The sequence below is a fragment of the Pollicipes pollicipes genome, unplaced genomic scaffold (genome assembly GCF_011947565.3).
Source record: "Pollicipes pollicipes isolate AB1234 unplaced genomic scaffold, Ppol_2.1 Scaffold_6686;HRSCAF=7923_pilon_pilon_pilon, whole genome shotgun sequence".
Taxonomy (NCBI): domain Eukaryota; kingdom Metazoa; phylum Arthropoda; class Thecostraca; order Pollicipedomorpha; family Pollicipedidae; genus Pollicipes; species Pollicipes pollicipes.
Genome location: NW_023596921.1, coordinates 26,492,042 through 26,510,800, shown reverse-complemented (window position 1 = coordinate 26,510,800; position 18,759 = coordinate 26,492,042). Strand labels below are relative to the sequence as shown.

Below are 18,759 nucleotides of genomic sequence, written 5' to 3'. Positions count from 1 at the left end.
GGGGGCTTATCCGTCCTAAAACACTCTGATATGTGTCACATCATCCTCGAAATGTGACGTAATCCGTTGCCTGGAAGTCATTTGTTGAAGATTGAAAAGACGCAGGCTTTGTGGAGATCTGGACCTACCTCAAACGTCGTGACCTCCACTGACACAAATGTTGCACAACGTACCCATAATTAATTTGTCATGTAGATCCCAAGATCAATAAGTGTGATCGATCACCAGGTGAAAGTGTTTTAAATTTGGTTAGGATAGCCGGTATTCATCAAATGAATAGCGGCATTGTCGTGTCAGCGAACTACACGAATATCCCACTGCAGGCATTCAGGTCAGCAATGCTAAGTCGCCTTACAGATGGAGCATTATTCCCGTGGTTGCAGGCATTCCCGAGCCTTCTCGATGCGTGCCGCGGGCCTTCTGGGCCGTCTGTCATGCCATGGGCTCAGTTGCCGGATCTGACAGACGGCGAGGCCCGCCTGACCGTCTCCGCCCCTCGGCGCGTGCTGTGGACCGCCTGTCCTTGTGCCGGCCACTGACTCGCAATCGATATAGCTGGCATAAACAGGCGCGCTTCCGTAAACACGGCCGTTTTCGTCGGTGTCGCGCGTGCGAAGGCCGACCCGCGTGACCTTTGCGATGACCTCTGGGCGGCCTTCTTCCGCGGGAAGATAGAGTTGCTGCACGCCGCGGGACGAGGCGGCCGCGCGGCAGGCGCCGCGCGAACCGAGGAGCGACGCACGGGGTTCCGGCACGCGGCCACCCGAGCGTGCGGCTGGGTTGCGGCTGACAGCACGGACGGCCAGTCGAGCATGTGCCAGTTGAGACGGTGGTCGGTGGCCGGACGTCAACCCGCCGCGCCGATGGCACCTGGTCAGCGGCGGCCGAGTAACCCGAGCGAGCCGTCGCGTCCCCGGTTGCGCCTTTGTTGCGCCTTTTGTTCGCCTTTGATGGCGGCAGTTTCCGCACGGCGGTTCAGCCGGGGCTCGTCGGCGGGAGGCCTTGTTTCGCTCGTGGTTCGGCGTCGGTTGCCCGTCCGACAGCAGGCGCTGCGTGACCGAGCGGGCGCGCCGCACGAACGCCGTCGAGATCGCGCCGCGGTGTACTCAGCGACCTGCTGCTCCACGCCACCCGAGAGCGGAGGGTCTGGCGGACGATCGTCGCGCCCGGAGAGTCGCCACATCCGCGTGCCGGGCCCCCCTGATGTGCCGCGCCGTCCGCTACGTCGGGCACCGCTCGTCGCCTCTCTATCGGTCCCGGTCGCTTTTCAACTCCAGGAGCTCCGCGGGAACTTCTATGAAAATCCCCGAGCCGTCGGCATGCCGCCGGCCTCGCTCCCGCGGACCTCCGCGGAAAGGAACTCTCCCTCACCCCCAACCTGAGCGGCCCGCCTGGAGCCGTCGAGCCGCCGGCTGCTCCAGGAGCCTCCTCCCCGGTCTGTAATCCCCGAGCTTCGAGCGTCTCTGAAGGTGAACGTGCCGAGCTGTGCCGGGCGTGCGCCGGCATGGACTGCTCAGCGCGGCGTGCATGGCCGGCGGGGTCGGCGGTGCATTCCTGGCCACCGCGTCCCGCCGCCGCCGCCGCCGGCCGGAACCGCCCGGTCCTCTGACGTCACCGGTGGCCAGAGCACGCTTCGGGCGAGGGGCGGGGAAGGGGGGGGGGGACACACCGGCACAGGCGCAGCAACGGCAGCAGAGGCAAAGGCACCGTTCCGACTTGTTTAATGAACTTGACGTTGACCGCATGGGGATGCATTGCAAAGATCGGTCCAAAAAGTGGAATTGAGCCCTCTCATTCGGGGGACGTGCCTGCGGCCCTGGTCCCTGCTTCGGAGGCGGCTGAGCGTCGAGGGGGACGTAGAGACCTGAGGAGCTCTGTGCGCCCGCGCACTGGGCTGGAGCGGGCGAGCTGACCTGATTACGGCACTGCACCGTCTGAACGCGTGGAGTGGCGCGCCCGGCGCTGGGACGTCCACCTGCCGTACCAATGTCGCGCCGCTCTACGATGAGTTTGTGTCGTTGGCGATGGCTGGCGCCGCCGCTGTCCGGCCGCTGGCCGCGGGGCCGGCGGGTATAGCCGCGTGCAGCGTGCGCTGGCGCGGGCCGCTGCCTCGGGCGCTGCCGTGCCCCAGCGCCCGGCGCGGCGCGTCGGCAGGAGCCGGCGACGGCAGGGCGCCGCCGGCCGATGGGGCGCATTCGGAGTGGGCAGGCGCCGGCCGCTCTTTGACGGACTTGCTGAGAGCTGCCGGCCCAAGGCCAGCCCGGCCCAGAGGTGGACGAACCGGGCCGGCCTGACCTTGGCGAGCAGGAAGTCACGTCGGGCGCCTGCCATGCAACACGCCCCGTCGGCCGACGCGCCCTGCTGCAGCTGACCTCTGTCGACCGCGCCGGCCAGGCACGCGCTGAATGGCACGCGGCTGTGCCACGCGTGTCGCCGGTGTGCCGCCCCCCGGAAATAAATGGGTTTCGTTCGTATTCGTGAGAAATGTCTATTTCTGATTGTTGGCTTTGGCGTTGCTGGCATGCTGGATCCGTCATTGGTCGTGCAGGGGAGTTACTTGCGTCATTTCCAAACAAAACAGCTTTGCACGTCCGGTTTGCGCTGTGTTTTGTCACGGCTTCAAAGGCTGACTCGCTTGCCTTTGTTCGCGCTGCTGAGAAAGTGGTGTGCTTCCTGCTTCTCTGTGGCGTGACGCGATGCTACGATCAGAAATTGGGTTCGTGCTCAGGCACGGCACCGTGAACACAAGGAAATATGTTGTTGTCGGTGGTGTGCGTGCCTAAGGAGTCATCTGCGACACTGGTTGGTTCACATGACCGTCACCGGAGGATGTCCATGTTGGGCTCGTGCCTCAGTTTAACCCCGGTCCGTCGCTGTGCCTGGAAGGGGCCGCGACTCCGCCCCTTACCCCTCATCTCTGGCGGACGCCAGCCGTCCCCAAGTGACTCGGAATGCGGTTGTACTGGCCAGCGAGTTTTTAGAGCCCCCGTGGTCACTGCTCCCCGTATCTTTGGGGCAAACACGGAGAATCCTCTTCGTTTTTACACACCTTTTTGCCGGCGACCCGATTTTCTCGAACACTTGGCAAACAAAGCGCGCGCCAGCGTTGGTCGCGCCGTTTTTGCAACGCTGGCCTTGACGCTCCGGGCGAGTTGAATAGCCTCCGGACGCGCGTAGGCATGGCGAAGAGAAGACTTTCGAACGAAGCGACCAGGGCACCGCGCCAGCTCATCGGCCGCCGCCCTCCACGGCGGCTGGAAATGGGGCAGAGCCGCCCGCGCGCGCGCGCGCCGGTTTCCTCCGAATTGCCGGGAAGCCTCCGCCGCCCACCGCTTCAAGCACGAGGCGCGGCCGGCGCTCCTGGCGCTCTCGAACCGCGCCATTTACATACACCTACAAGGAAGTGCATCGGCGCGACGGCGGCGGCAGCGTGTGCCTTGGCCGCGTGCCAGGCGGCGGCCGAGCGCCCGCCGCCCGCTCGGGTGACGGCGGGCGAGGCCCGGGAGGTCGACCTCCGGCGCGCGGCATTTCCCGTGTCGCGCCGGCGGGCCGTCTGGCCGCCGGTACGCTCGGACCCGCATGAACCCGCGGGGCACGGCCTGGGGCGCGGCGCGCGCGGCCTCTCAGCTGGGGGCTAAACAGGTCGGCACGGCCGGTCCCCTCCAGAGCCAGGAGCCCTGCCGTCTGTCTGGCTCCCCGCGGGCTGCCCCAGCCACCCTGACCGCGAGCGGGCTTACGTTGGTAGTGAGCCCATGCGCTGGTGTGGCCCGCCATGTTGGTGCATGCTGCCGCGTGTCAGTCTGCGCCACGTGTGAGTCTCATTGGTGGTCTGGGAAACCAGAGGTAGGGGGTTCGATTCTCAGTGGTGTCGTCCTCCGCGTGAGGGTGGCTACGCCATACCCATCAGTTACTGAGTGCCTGGTAGATCCGCAGCTTCAAACGCCAGCAGTCTCGCTGACGTGCGTGGCTGGTGCAGTCGGCCCCACAGCTGGTGTGGCGGACGGATGCCAGTGACGCGTGCCGTGTTCGGCCGTGGTCAGCTGGCTGTGTGCGGTGATAAGGAAGTAGTGCATCCTTCCGAGCTGACGTCACAGACGCAGCGGTTTGTGAGGAAGCTGGCGCCAGTGTCTGCAGCACAGTCCACAACCCATATGACGCGTCTCCTGCCTGTCAGACGACCAGTTTGGTGCACAGCCGGCGTTACAAGCCAGATCGGTGCAATGCCCGCTGTCAGCCCATGAGGATCACTGCCGTCACCGTCCTCCACACCCACCATCGCTACCAAGCAGCGCGCGGCATTGGGCCCTCCATGCTGTGAGACGCGCCTCACGCGTGCGCCCCCAGCCGAAGCCCGTGCCGCAGCCGCAGCCGCAGCCGCAGCGTACTGACGCTGCCCCCGCCCCGCCGCAGGTGGCCACGGTCCGTCGACGAGCGGCGCCGGCGGCGACTACTACGCGTCGGCGCTGTCTGGCGGCGAGCGGTCGTCGGCGCCGGCGGTCGGCGCGCCCGAACGGCCCGGAGAGCTGGAGAACGGCTCCAAGCTGCTGGAGATGCTGACGTCCGAGGGCGCGCCGCCGCCGCCGGCCGGCCGACCGCGACCCATGCACGGCCTCCCTCAGCAGCCAGGTGAGCCAGATAGGGGTCGCCGGGAGTCACTGGAGTGGAGGCCGGTTGGGTCAGGGCACGGCAGACATCGGTGATATAGGGAGTGAAGGAGAGTGCTGCATGCCAAGCTTGCTTTCTTGTGCAACCAAATCTTTATAACACCTTCACAGTTTGTCGTCAAGATTTTCGTCGATGCATGTAACTGTCGTTAAATTGTTGCCATCGACACGCCTTTAACAAACGTGTCCATTGGATCCGCCTGACTGTGTTACGTTTGTACCGACAGCCAACATCAAAATGTCGGACTGGTCAAAAAGGCCTCATCTGTTTATTAAATATTTTGCAGAATATGACATCCTTCTCTTACTAATGCTTTTAAATAAATCATAACCGACAGACAGTCGGCAGACTTTGACGCGGTAGCCGCGTGTGTGGCGGCTGGTTGAGCGGTCAAGTCGTTCCCACGAACGCAGCGGCGGGGCTAGTCTTATTTTTTAACCAAGCGTAACGCAGCGTATCCTTTGATGCGGAGTGTTATCGTCGGCAGCACGTGCTGTTGTCCGGATTCGGCTAACCGTTTGGCCGTCGACCCCGGGGAGGGCTGGCGAGGGCTTGTTTTTTAACGCCGGCTCCGGGCACCGTCGCCCGTCTGCCCATTGTCGGCTCCAAGGCCGACGGCCCGCAGCCCTTTCTCTGCGCTCCAGTTGCCGAAAATACGGCAGTTCACGGCGGGCCCCTCGGTGGCGGGTCAACCACCGCGCGGGGCCGTCAACAACTCCCCCTACCCCCCCCCCCTACCCCTCCCGTGCCGGCCGATCGGGTTCACACGCCCCCCCCCCCTCCGGACGATCCCTAAAAATGGGGTAAACAGGTCCCCCGGTGCGGGCTGGGACCGCACTGAAATAGATCGCACCCGGCGAAAGTGAAGCGGCCGTTTCCTCTGAGCCTTGACCTTGGTGAGAGGCACGACCGCCGGCCGGGGCCGTGTCGGCCCCGCGATCTCATAGACTTTGCATAGCGAGTGTGCGCGCCGGGACATACATGCCTAGCCTGGCCGGGCGTGCGGCCGGGCGGCGCACGTCCCGTGGTCACGCGGTCAGGCCGCAGCCGTGGCTGGCCGCAGCAGGGAGGTGCGCCGCTGTGCCGTGCCTCGGCTACTATTCGCCTCGCCAATGCCGTCTGCGGGCGCAGCCGGTTCTAGTGGCTGCTATGATGGCATCTTCCTTGCTCGCCTTTGGGGTGCGTCGCCTGGTGTTTGTACAGGTATCCGGGGCCCGCAGGAGGGCGTAGCTTACCCTCAAGCGCCGCCGAATGGTGTCGTCTCATGCATCCGGGGCGTTTCGACGCTGCTTGCATCGCATGGTAGCTCAGTCTGACACTTAACATTCTGGGCACTCCCATCAAACAGCTGTCCCAGTTGTCATCACATGCCATGCAACGCGCGCCCAGTCATGGGCGTAACATCCGAGCTTAACCAGTTGTGACGTGACGTAACCTGGCGTGACGTGACCCAACTTGACCTGACCTGACCTGTGCCCACAGGCTCGCTGCCGCCCAGTCCGGCCGACAGCGGAGTTTCGGATGTCGACAGCAGCAGCGGGAACGCCAGCAACGACGAGTCCAAGCCCCGTCTACACTGTGAGTACCGCCCCCTCCCCATCTGCTTCCTCTCCCCCCCCCCCCCCACCGCAGGGGTGCCCGCGCCCGCCCGGATCGCCCGCGCTCTTGCGTGCGCCGCTCCACAAAGCGTAAAAATGCTCGCCACTCATCCGGGATCGCAGCTCCGGCGGCAGGGCTCTGTCAGCACGGCTGCCATGCACGGCCGTTCCAGGATTCAGTAGTCCCATTTCCGACCGCAGATGGAGGAAGTGGCGCGCCGCTGCGAGGGGATTGCTGGGGGTCAGATGATTTGATCGGCGGCTAATCCTCTGAGCGTCACGAAACGCCTGCAAGCTCGTGCTGCGCAGTGCATGGAGTCCATTGAACTCGGACGGTGTGAATAAGACAGACGCCGCTGCTTTTTTGTTCTAGATTCTTCGCCCACTATCTCAGGCATATTTTCAGCGTTTTTCCTGTGTGTTCACATCAGCACAAAACGCTAGCTAGCACTGAAGAAGTCATTGCGACACGGGAGGTCGTACCTAAAGTACGGAGATATCGCGAGCGCCCTCCTGCGAGCAGCAGTAGAGCCCCGCAGTAGCCCAACGTCGCGCCACCAGGCACCTGGGGCCTCTGACGGGTCACCCTCGTGCACCGGGGTGGGGGAGGGGGGCACCTGAGCACCGGTCCGCGCTGGGTGGCCGCACCGGAGCCAGGGTGTCCGCTTCGCCGGGGGCGGCCGGAAGTGACCTGGCCCGGCCGCGTGCAGCCTGGCGCGCGCCGCTGCGCCGCCCGATGACGACGTCACACCTTTGTTGTCGGAACGCGGCGGCGCCCGCCGGGTCTCGCGCGCCACGGGCTGCCCTGGGCCGGCGCCGGCTCCGATGGCGGTAAGACGACGCGCCGCCGCCGCCGGCGGCGGCGGCGGCCTCGGTGGAGTCGGCGTCGGCGTGAGCGAAGGCGGCCTCCTGTGCTGGCGCGGCACACGCAGCGGCGACGCTAACAGCGCGCCCCCACGGCCGGCGCCGCCACCGCCGCCGAGCTCCCACGCCCGACTCTTCCGGCCGGCCGCGGCGTCACCCGCTGACGTGGCGCGCGCCGGCTACGCCGCTGACGCCGGAGGGGTCCGGTGTCGGCGCCACTGCCGGCCGCGGCGCCAGGGGACCCAGGCGCGGTGCTGGATGCCCACAAGGGCTGCAGCGCGCCGCAAGGTCACGACGCTACGGTCGGGCGTCGGTTGATGCCGAGCTCATTGGCCGGGAATGAGAGGAGTCGGATAAGAGCGTCAGAGGTGGTGGGGTTGTTCCTGTGGAGACGAGGAGGGTGATGGTGTGAGCGGGCTAGTTCTGGTTTCGGCTGCACACTTGAAGAACAAGCGACTGCCCCGACAGAGCACGCTCGCTGTCTGGCCGAGATCGGCCGTCATCACCACCGCGCACCTCAGAGCGCTGGCCTTAGGGCGGGTCACGATCGCTGCAGTCGCCGACCGGTTGATCAGCGGGCGTGGGTCCATTCAGACCCGACAGACAGAGCGTCGCCGCCGCCGGCCCAGACAGCTGGGTTTTTTTGTCGGCCGGCGGCTCGGGCCGCGCCGCGAGGGACGCATCAGGAAGGGGAGCGAGCGGCCAGTCACCCTGCGCGGCCGTCTGGCGGAGCGCGAGGGGAGCCGGCCGGACCAAGGCCGCCATCCGTCTGGCCCGTCTGCCCCGGCTGGGTGTCCCCCGGCCGCCGGAGTCGCCGGCCGGTGCGCGCCGGTCGTGGCGGCGCCGGGCCGCCGTCGGACCGGCCCTCCGCCTGGCCGCCGAGCCGCCGGCGCCGGCCGACCTTCGCGCGCTGGTTCCGCGTGCCGCTCGCACGCGGCCGCCCCCGGAGCGCGGATCCAGTGGCCGGCCGCCAAGCCCGCCGGCCGGCGACGAGCTGAGGGGCCGCGGCTGAGCTGGGGCCAGGTGACCGGGCGACAGCGGCGGCTGGCCGCTGACCATCGCGTGGTCTTAGATGGGAGGGTGATCACGCAAGCCGGCAGCTGGCGTCACCTTGGGATGGGTTTTTATCGCGTATCAGCTTAAAGGCATGAAGCTTTTGGACAGGACAGCCCACGTTTGCTTTGGCCCTGGAAGCTTCCCGCCGCGCGAGACAGGGTTGTCGTCAAGCACCGGCTCGTGGAAGCCTGCATCTGGTCTCCCTCCCCACCCCCTCCTCGGATCCGCACGCTCCGCGTGCCGTCGTCGAACGCCCGTGGCCTTCGTCGGTCGGCGCTGGGCTGTCGTCGGGCTTCCCCTCCCCCCGGGCGGGCCGCTGTTGTGGCCGGCGGTGCTGTTCCGGGTCGGCGCGCGCACGGCCGCGGCCGCGCCCGCGCCACGGCCGTGTGACGTGGCCAGCGGGGTCATCGATCCGGGCGGGCGGCGTTGGCCGCCGGCCGGGAAAGGCCGGCCGAGGTCGGACGCCGCTGTTGGCAAACTTGCCGCAGCCGCCGGCACGGCTGGCGGTTACGACCTGCAGCCGGCCGCCGCCGGCCGGCGGGGAGTGAGAAAGTATTTCCTCGCCCGCCACCGGCACGCTGGGGGATGGAATGCCTGCTCCCGGGCCGGCATGGTCCGCCGCTGTCACGTGTCCGCTGAATCCGACCGCCGAATTGTCACGCGTGTCCTCCGTAAAACGTGCGTCTGCGACTGAACTGCGTTGTAGGTGGGACTCAGCTGTGTTCCATCGCGCGGTAGCACCGCACGTGACCTGACTGTACCCTCTGTCGCCGGCAGTGGTCGGTCGGACGGACGACGTTCAGCACCCCGCGCACCCGTTCTACGGCCAGCAGCGGCATCCGTTCCGGCACCAGCCGTACCCCAGACCTTCCGGTGAGTCGCCGTACCCCAGACCCTATGACGAGTAACTATACCGCAGACCCTCCGGTGAGTCGTCGTACCCCAGACCCTCCTGAGTCGCCGTACCCCAGACCCTGTGATGAGTAACCGTACCCCAGACCCTCCGGTGAGTCGCCGTACCCCAGACCCTCCAGTGAGTCGCCGTGTCCGCTCGGCACCGTCCGCTTGCTCGACATTTGCCAGCTCGGTGGCGTGTCCAGAGCGCCAGGATCCACCGCTGGTTTCCCGCACGTGGTGATGCTGACGTTTACGTTTACGTTGGGTTCTGCAGGTACAAAAGATGGGAGTTTGCTACTCGCCGTGATCACGGTCCCCATAAATCGTTAATCGTATCACGGGGCCCAGAAAGTCCCGGATGAGTGAAGCCCGTAAGCAGCGCTCAGACCGCCAGAGGGCCTCTGTGGAGTTCCCCCTCTCTAGCGTCAGCCTGGCGACGGGTGTCCATGTTTGACCGAGCGGGCTGGACCGACAGCGGCGCTGTTCCTTTGTCCGCACGCGTCACGGTGGCAGACGTGGCTGCCGTGGCTGCCGCCGTGACAGTGGTGGGCGCGCGCCCCTCGCCCGGAATGTGACTGAGCCACATACCGCCGCTGCGTACGCCGCGGCTCGGCCGATGGCAGTCGGGGGGGGGGGGGGGGGGGCAGATGCCATGTCCTTCCTCACCAGGTCCGGCGTCAGGAGTGCATCAGGACTGGTAGTGGGGCTACGCTGGCGCGCCATACCAATGCTATCGCCGAGTGGTCGGTGCTTTCGCGGCGCATGGCGGCAGGTCGTAGCTTTTGGTATGATGATGCTGGTCGCTCCCTCGTCGCCAAACCAGTTGCGAGCGCCGTCGGCGATTCCGTGGCCTCGACGGCAGGGTGGGATGGCGTCTGCCCGGGAGCTGCTGCCATGCCGCTGTATCCTGGTTGCGAGGACACAGAGCAGGTGTCCAGGCGGCGTTGAAGCCTTCCGGGTCCAGGCTGCGTCAGTGGACACCACGGCAGTGCTGATGGATGGGCAAGGGCCTGCCTGGGACAAGGCCTTCGCGCTGGCGTCGATAGAGTCCGCTTTGGAGGCCGCCCGGCCGTGCTCTGTTGCTCGCCACAGGAGGTGCTACACGTGTCTTTTTGCGGTTGTGTGAGTTGCATCAGAAGCCATACGGTGCAGTTCACATGATTTATCTCGAAGCTTCGCTCGCTCTCGTGCAGACTTCTCCCACCTGAGTGCAACGTACAGTGGATTGACGTGTGGAAAGGCCGAGTCCCACAGTCAAACCTGTCTGGGTAGCAGCCACTTCGGTGAGCACCCCCGTGACGTCGCCGCCCAGACGTCGGCTCACCCTGAGCCCCTGGAACGCGCCCGCCCGGTCCGCCCCGCCCCGCCCCGCCACGTATCCGCTGGTGGTCCCCAGCTGGTGCGAGTCGTCAGCACCGGGACTTATGTCCCGCTCATCGCCCGGCGGAGGCGCCTCGCGGCGAAGCGAGCAATTTGCGGTCTGTGCGCCGACTGCTCCCACCACACCCCCCTCATTGCCGTCGCTGCTGGCACCGATCGGCCGAGCTGATGCGTGATCAAGCCGAGTGGGCGCCGGCGGCTGGCGACTGTCCGGCGGCGCCGGGCGGGCAGCACCAATGACGCGTTGACGCCTCGTGAGCCGACCGTCGCTTCCGCCGCCGCCGCCGCCGCCGCCGCCGCCGGGCGCCCCCTGCAGCTCGTACGAGCCCCGTGGGCGGCCTGCAGCCACCCGCGCGCCGGCAGCCGCTAAATTTGGCCGCTCGGCGGCAGTTTTAGACGGAATATTGATCGCCGCCGTGTGCCCGCTAACCCTGACCGCCGCTCTCTGACGTCACCGGTCGGGAGCGTCGCTGGCACTGACGTCAGCGGCGGCGATCACCGGCCGACGGTGGCGCGGAGCGCGGCCGACGGTCAGCACCGAGAGAGCCTTTGTCTGAGGGCCGGCCGGCGGGCGGCGGGCGGCGGTGGCCTGGCGCGGGCCCGGCCGCGTGCCCCAAGCGTGCGATGCCACCGGCTCGGCCCCGCGGCGCAGGGGCCCGCGTCTTCAGGTCGCGAGGTCGACACTTGATCTGCCCTCCGTCCCGTGGGAGAGGCGGGTCGCGTGGTCACTGATGTCGCGGCCGCGGCGGACTGGTGCGCTGCGTGTAAGATGATGCGACCGGAGGTGCCGGGGGACTTGGAAGAAGGTTGGCGCCTGGGGCGCCGGAGCAGGTCTCCCCGCGGCGCTGCTGATCTGGACAGCTAAGTTGAGAAACTCTTGTCTGTAGCGACATAACAATGAGGGCGAAATAGAACGCAAAGTAAGATAACTGGGCAACTAAGGACTGGCGCGGGATACCTCGCTCTCCCCTTCTCGCGACTGGGCGCTGTTGCCAAACTTACCGGCAACGTTCTGTTGATTTCATGCTGCCTTTATGTTATGTGCGAGATGCATTTCGGTTACAATTACTTGATGTACTTGTGCGATACGTACGATCACGTAAGCTGCCCATCACCAGCCCCAAGGAATACGCGGCCGTGTTTGGAGGATCACGTTTGGCCTTCCAGAGCGGCTTACACGCGATTAGCTGGGATTACCGGCAGGTTTCGTGTCTGTCGGCTTGGAGTGCTGACAAATTTCCGGTCATGCATTCCGCCAACCGCCTGCCCTGCCCTTCCCCTCCCTCCCGGTATCGGTGTTGCGTCCCTGCGGGTGGCGGCGGGCTGGGCTGTCGGGCGGGGAAGGGGGGGGGGGGCGCCCCAAGTCCACCGACACCGTCACGCCAGGTCGTCCTCGCTCTTCCACGTCCGCGTTGGTCGGGAGATAGGTCTGAGTCGGGATGCCATCCTCGTAATAAAGCGCTCAATCGCTGTCGATAACGGTTACGTAACAGGAGCAGCGACCGCGCGGGATTTTCTGACGAGACATCGTTCACAGTAGCTGGGAGAGCGACAGCCTGTACGCCTAAATAGCCCCTGCGTGATGTGTTCCCCATTGGCTTCGTATATTTGCTTCGCTCGAGCAGTTGGCTACGTCGTATGCCCTTCGTGCTCGGAGCATTGCTGACCTGGTCTTTCTAATGACGCCTTGCAGGGCTCAGACGTTCAGACGCATGACTCCGTGTTGCCTGCATTTTCGTATACGGCTGCGTGCCTGTGTAACCAGGCCGAGGCTTTCGGAAAAGACCGACGCCGACACACCCACTGCGTCTAACCCAATCACCGGGTGCTTCGCACCGAGTGCGCAGAACACATGAATCAGGACTGCCCCCTCCGCCACGTTACGTCTACCTCTCATGCTGGGATGAGAGAGTGCGCTGGTGGCGCCGGCGGTGCTAACCGGCCGTCCCCTCTGTTGCAGTGCCGGACAGCCTGTACGGCGGCGCGGCCGGGTACGCGGCCGGCGGCCCGTCAGTGCCCACGTCGCCGGTGGCGTTGTACGCCTCGGGCCTGGGCCTGCCGGGCCCGCTGTTCGGCGATGGTGGCCCGTTGGCGCTTCCCTCGCCGCTGCTCGGCAGCCCGCCAGCCACCAGCCCCGACGCCATGTACCGCGCCGGCGCCTTCGAGCTCGACATCAACCGGCGCCGGGGCCGCCGACCGCGGCCCGACGGCACCTCGGCGCCCAAGCGCAAGAGCAGGGACGGTGAGTGGCGCGGCGGCGCGGCGGCGCGGCGGCGCGGCTCTGATGTCGCTCGCGTGCGGGTGGCGGCGCGCTCGGAGCCGGCCGCCGCCCGCGCGGCGGCTGCGGCTGTTGCATGTGCCGGCGTGCCCCTCCGCGCCGCGGCGGCGGCCGTGACCCCGCCCATTAGTGGAAATGGTTACGTTGTTAGCCGAAGCGTTGTGCATGCCAGGGCGGAGCTGCGGTGAGTGGCCCGTGTGAGGCGCGCCGGCCCGCCACGCTTCCTGGCGGGGCCGCCGGCGCGCTGCGAGGTCCTCCGCAGCCGGCCAGCCGGAAAAGGCACCAGCGCTGGTATGAGGATTTTCCTCGGGCTTCCCATCGGAATGGACGTTAGAGGATACACATCACCTGTTCGGTAAATCCCGGTCAGGTGGTGTCCAGTCGGCTGGCGGCTTCACAACTTCAAAGGTGTTGCGTGCGCCTGGTAGTCATGCACTTGAACTTATGTTTTTTTGCGAAGCATAGGATGAGCTGCATTCGACTTTTTAGGTAAGATGAGCTTGGTTTAGATAAGCCCATTGAAAATCTGACATGACCTCACTTTGTCGACGCTATTTGGATGAAAAGGCCCGCGCACCCGGTAAACTATGCCACTCATTTCGATGCTTGTAGTGCTCGTACCGTTAATGTTCACCGTCGATTTTGCCTTCTACCTAAGCAGGTGCAAGGCAGCGCCTGAAATCCCATCTGCCCCGTGACGTCACCGACTGCAGTACCTGGGACCAGCACTGACCGCGCCGGCCTCTTCGGCAGGCTCGTCGCTGTACCTGTGGGAGTTCCTGCTGAACCTGCTGCAGGACGCTCGCTACACGCCCTCCATCATCAAGTGGATCAGCTTCCGCGAGCACGTCTTCAAGCTGACCGACTCCAAGGCGGTGGCGCAGCTGTGGGGCCGGCACAAGAATAAGCCAGACATGAACTACGAGACGATGGGACGCGCCATGAGGTGGGCAGCGGCCGGCGGCGGCTCTCGAGTCCGGCAGAAGCCGTCACGCGACGCTCGGGGGTCGTGTGAGAGCTGATGAGATGGGATTGGGTTCCAGCCGGACCTCGTGCGGTTCTGATCTGTCTGTTTGGCGGAATACTGGGAAAGGAGTCTCAAAAATCGCTTGAGTCTTCCTGAATGGGCCTGTAAATCTGGTTCCTGGCACCTGTTGGGGTGGAGGCTGTAGTCATCGCTTTGTCACCGTGTCCGGATGTTTTTACACTTGCCGTGCCCGTTCTGCCTTCTTCAACAGAGCCGGCTGCTCTGACGTGTGACCCCCTTTCCCGCAACTGACTGTCTTTTGTCCCGCCTCGGCCCGGTCTACCGTCACCTAAGTCGACACCGGCCTCGCCCCACACTCCTCCCTGACAGCCCTCCTCTGCCGGCAGGTACTACTACCAGCGCGGCATCCTCAACAAAGTGGACGGTCAGCGGCTGGTGTACCAGTTCAAAAACGTGCCCAGAGACCTGAACGATATCGTGGAGATCGACTGCTCCGGCTCGTAGGGTGGCGCCCGCCGCGCCCGCTGTACAAACTGTACAAACGTGTGATATACTGCCGCGTAGGTGTGGATGTGTGAGTCGCACGGGCGAGTGACGTGCCTTCGAGAGCGTGCGACGGAAGAGCGCCAGCGTGGACGAGTCTTGAGAAGATGCGCCAGCAGTGAATGCCTTACACCATATGGCTCGGCCCGAACAGTGGGGCCCTAACAATATATTTTTTACATCTAGGCTGCGGGTGAAAAGTGAACAGTGTGATCTCACTTTTTCAAGCCTACTTAATGTTCGTTGGTGCGTGGGGCATATATCAGCAGCGTTCTCGTATATACAAGCTATACATATAATTATATCTGTGTTTGGCGGCGTAGGTTGCGCCCGCTGTGTACAGATTATTTACTAGCATCGCGCGCGTGGCTGACGAGTGGCCCGAGTTTCTAGTACCTGACTGAGGAGTGGCCAATGTCTGCCGTTCGCTGTTGGGGGCCTGTCAGCCCCATCGGTGCCGAAAGCTCTCACCGCTCCACAGTCGGGCCCGCCGCCGCCCGGTGCCGGACTCGACTGTATTCCAGGCTTCCAGTGTAACCCCCCTCCCAGTCAGGGGTGGCCCCGCACACCCTGTTGTTGGTGTTCAGTCACTTTTGCTGTTACTTAATGGCTTCGGTGGTTGCGTACTTAACCATATGTTTGGCCGTTACTTAGCTACGTGTTCTCGGGCTGTCTGGAACCACATGTCAGAGGAGCAGAAATCTCGCGCAAGACAATACGCCGCGTCTTCGGACCATGGCCGGCCGGGCGTCCACCGATCGTACGCCAGTTCCGTCACCTGCACATGCTCGTCAAACATAGACACACATCCCACGAACGCCCACGCCCTCCCCCCCCCCCCCGTCCCACTCAGCGGCCGCGCGGGATCGAGACGCAGCAGGACGCGACCCACGTTTTACGTGTAAGGACTGTTTTCCGGAAGCAGCCGTGGTTCTGGTGTTTAGTGGTCGATGGTTTGATAGGTGTCACCATCCAACCCTTCATGTGCACCAAGCTCCGGTGTTTCTACATATCTACTTGACAGTTCACGTTCAGTGACGATCAAATCCCAGCCACGTGTCTTCTGGATGATACCGTACAACGCGTGTAATGTCTCGTGAAATATAGAGAAACACGAAAGCGTCGGTGTTTAACGGAACTAAGTGTTGATTTTGTCTCATACGGTTTCCGCTGATTATCGTGCGGGCCGTATGGCCGGGCACGCATGGCGAACACATGAACCGCCCGTGGATTTCGCCTGAGCTTTACACTCGCCTGGACCCTTGAGACAAATGGTTCATGTTTGGGTTGAAGCCACGCAGAAAGAAGGGATGGCGGCATGAGACGATCATTTAGACCGACATGTCACAAGAACAGCGTGCTTCGGATGGTCATACGCGCTCAGACACTGCGCAGACCGATTCCTACGATGTCAGTGAAGTTTGTTGGGAAGAGGGCTGGGGGCGTTAGGAGACGAGGGGGAGTGTCTCTCTCAGAAGGCGGTGCTGCCCCTGGACGTTGTCCTGGCAGGCGTTCTACATACTGATTCGCCACCTGGCCTTCTCCCACCAGCACTGCCAGCGCGGGGCGCTGCTGCGGCGCATGTCCTCACAGAACCGCCGGCAGGCGCACCTTACTGCACGAGATCAGCAGTGACGTAATGCATTTAGGAACCATCTGTTCGCGCTAATGCGACCTCATGCATTCCAGGAATGGCGAGATGAATTACAATTATTGGACGACTTCTTGCCCTTGAGCCAGATACTACTGCGCCTCGAAAAGTGGGATCACGCGATTGGCTGGCAGTGCAGGTGAAAATGCAATGTGTCGAAACTTTGTTCTATTTTAGGAGTCACACCGGTTTTTTGTTGAAGCACTGACGCGGACAAAGGATTACAACACGGCCGAGTTACGTATACGCGAGTTGTTCACCATGGGAGGTTATGGATACTGGACGCCGCAAATTTGGCCGTATGCATAAAAACACAAGATTCAAAGTCAGATCGAGTAACTATGGTTCTAATCGTTCAATAGAGAAACACGTGTCTGTGGAATACCAGCTCAAAACCAGTCATGTACTCACACAACGGATCGTCCTTTGGTTTGGGAGTATTGACCACACCACGGCGCGGGGAGTCTGACCAGCACGCGGCAGCAATGCGAATACGCTGCCGCGTGCTTTTCTGCTGCCCGCCGCCAGATCAGCAGAAGCGCCACGCACAGGCGGTGGTATTACAGGCTCTGGATAGGGTCGATGGCGTATCGCCACGGAGACAGACAGGTATCGAGCGCGAACAGGGGACAAAAAGCGGCAGCCGTGTGCATTCTGATAGCGTGGCGGGCGGCCTTTGCGTCATATCCTCTTGTCAACCCCAGTCGGCACGGCCACAGGGCGACACTAGGTTGACAACCCATGAATGACAGACCTGACGAAATCCTCCGCGGGGCTCTGTCGTTTTGCGGAAGGGTGCGGTCAGGGGTGCGAGCGCCAGCCATCGACAAATGCCAGCGAAGTGACGTGTGCGGTTCAAGAACAGATCCACGGCAGCGTCTGAGCGGAGGCCGTCAGTTTCAGATGGTGTGGAACAGTGGAACGCGAACTTTCACTGATCGTTATCTAATGCAACGCCATGTGGGATAACATAGCACGCGCCGGCGTGGGAGGAGGAGCGTGCTCTGGACGGCTCGCTCCCGCAGTGGTACTGTAGATCCGGAGCCGCGCATGGACGATGCCGTGGCGGAATGTGCTGCTTTTCCAGGCCGCCGGCGCGATCCACCCCCGAAAGCCGATGAGGCCCGGGCGGAGTCGGCACCGCCGCTGCAAACTCCCCGGACAACAGCGCAGTGACAAGGCGTTTTCTCGTCCTTCAGCAAGAGGCTCCTTCGGCACGCAGCAGTGTGTCACGTGGTCAGATAAAGCGTTGCTGCTCGGTTCTAGAGTTCTGCGATTCAGCTCCTTGGCAGAAAGCTTTCATCGGTCCCGGTTTTCGTGAGGCTCGGCGGCGCAGGTGGTCTCGGTTGTCACGCGTGTCGAGTACTCACACAATGATGGGCTTCTTCCGACGAGACGCCGGCTCCAGCTGTGGTCGGAGCCGAATACAGATGTCGTTTAAGGTTGGTAACGGACTGGTGACCACCAGCTGGCTGTTGTAAGGTTGGTAACGGACTGGTGACCACCAGCTGGCTGTTGTAAGGTTGGTAACGGACTGGTGACCACCAGCTGGCTGTTGCCAGGGGTCAATTTCATGGTGCGATCGGGTCGTTGTGAGGCGCCCGTTATCATCCCACGATGCATCACGGCTTTACTGCGCACAGCTCGACTCGAAGCCCCAATGAAGATCGAGACCGGTCCCGTGCTAATTACCTGGCTGTTCCAGGAGAGCTGATAAGTCCGCAGTAACGTCACACAGTCTGCCGGTCGCCACATTCACAGCTACCTACACGATGCCTGCCCGCGCCGGGCGTGTAGAAAGCTCCGCCCTCGCAGCAGGAAACAGTGACGGTCCTGAAGGTCAGGCCATTGATGACGATGATACCGACTGCTTCCACGCGCCGAGACTGCCTGGTCATACAACACCAAAATCAGGAGAGCATTACAGGCCTTTTCCTCGTCCGTCACGTATCACCTCGTCGCGGGAGAATCCGCCCGTTGCATGCGGGTTGTCGAGGTCACCGAGCGTTCGTACGACACGCCAGTATTCGTGTGCACCACACCTTTCTAATGTATTACAGCTTGTAACAGTTGTACCGCTGCTTGTAAAAACACCGTCGGTAGTTCAAACGCGGCTCACCTCGGAGACGCGGAGCCGGTGTGTGTGGGGGGGGGGGAGGGGAGGGGAGAGGGGCGTGCCCGGTCTCCTTCGTCGGCGTCGTAGCCGCACAGACGAACGGTCGCCCGCACAACCAGGACTGTCCAGCCTAAGACCACCGGCCAAGCCCAGCTGTACTCTGGTTCTTGTGAGGCCTGGAGGGACGCCGCAACAGCAAGCCGTTTCACACACCGGCGACACAACCACGACTCTGCACCGAACCATTCGGCCAATTTTCCTTTGCGGTATTGTTCCCAGAAATTATGCAAGAAACCGTTCGTGAGTCATACCACTGGTCAGTGTAGCAATATTCGCTGGCCCGCATGTTGCCAAAGAGCCTTGTGCTCTAAGCGCGACACCGAAACTGGAGACGCGGCTATGGCGTGGTCCAAACCTCCCCCAACCCTCCCTGCTTATCCGCCCGAGCGGAGGCCCCCGGAAACATCAAAATCAGGCGCCTGTGAGCACGAACGGGCGCACCCGCGCGTGATTGGCACAAGCACTGAACGACGCGGACGGCTGACTGACGGACGTCGATTCTGAACCCAACATAGGCGCCCGCCCTACGCTGTGCAGCTTACCAGGCGCTGTGTACGTCCAGCTGTTACAGGGCGCTGTGCATGTCTCGCTGTTACAGGGCACTGCGCATGTCAGCTGTTACAGGGCGCTGCGTATACCCAGCTGTTACAGGGCGCTGCGTAT

At 63.5% G+C, this 18,759-nt stretch overlaps 1 protein-coding gene across 1 annotated transcript in view; it reads left to right on the top strand.

Moving 5' to 3' along the window:
• Positions 1 to 15,389, top strand: part of LOC119108506 (ecdysone-induced protein 74EF) — an 88,362-nt gene extending 72,973 nt beyond the window's left edge. Inside the window, exons 7-12 of the mRNA XM_037232079.1 lie at positions 4,411 to 4,626; positions 6,148 to 6,243; positions 8,961 to 9,056; positions 12,421 to 12,702; positions 13,492 to 13,684; positions 14,113 to 15,389. Of these exons, the coding sequence (XP_037087974.1) occupies positions 4,411 to 4,626; positions 6,148 to 6,243; positions 8,961 to 9,056; positions 12,421 to 12,702; positions 13,492 to 13,684; positions 14,113 to 14,230 (1,001 nt within the window). The 3' untranslated portion in view covers positions 14,231 to 15,389. The remainder of the gene's footprint in view (positions 1 to 4,410; positions 4,627 to 6,147; positions 6,244 to 8,960; positions 9,057 to 12,420; positions 12,703 to 13,491; positions 13,685 to 14,112) is intronic.
• The last annotated feature ends 3,370 nt before the right edge of the window (positions 15,390 to 18,759 follow it).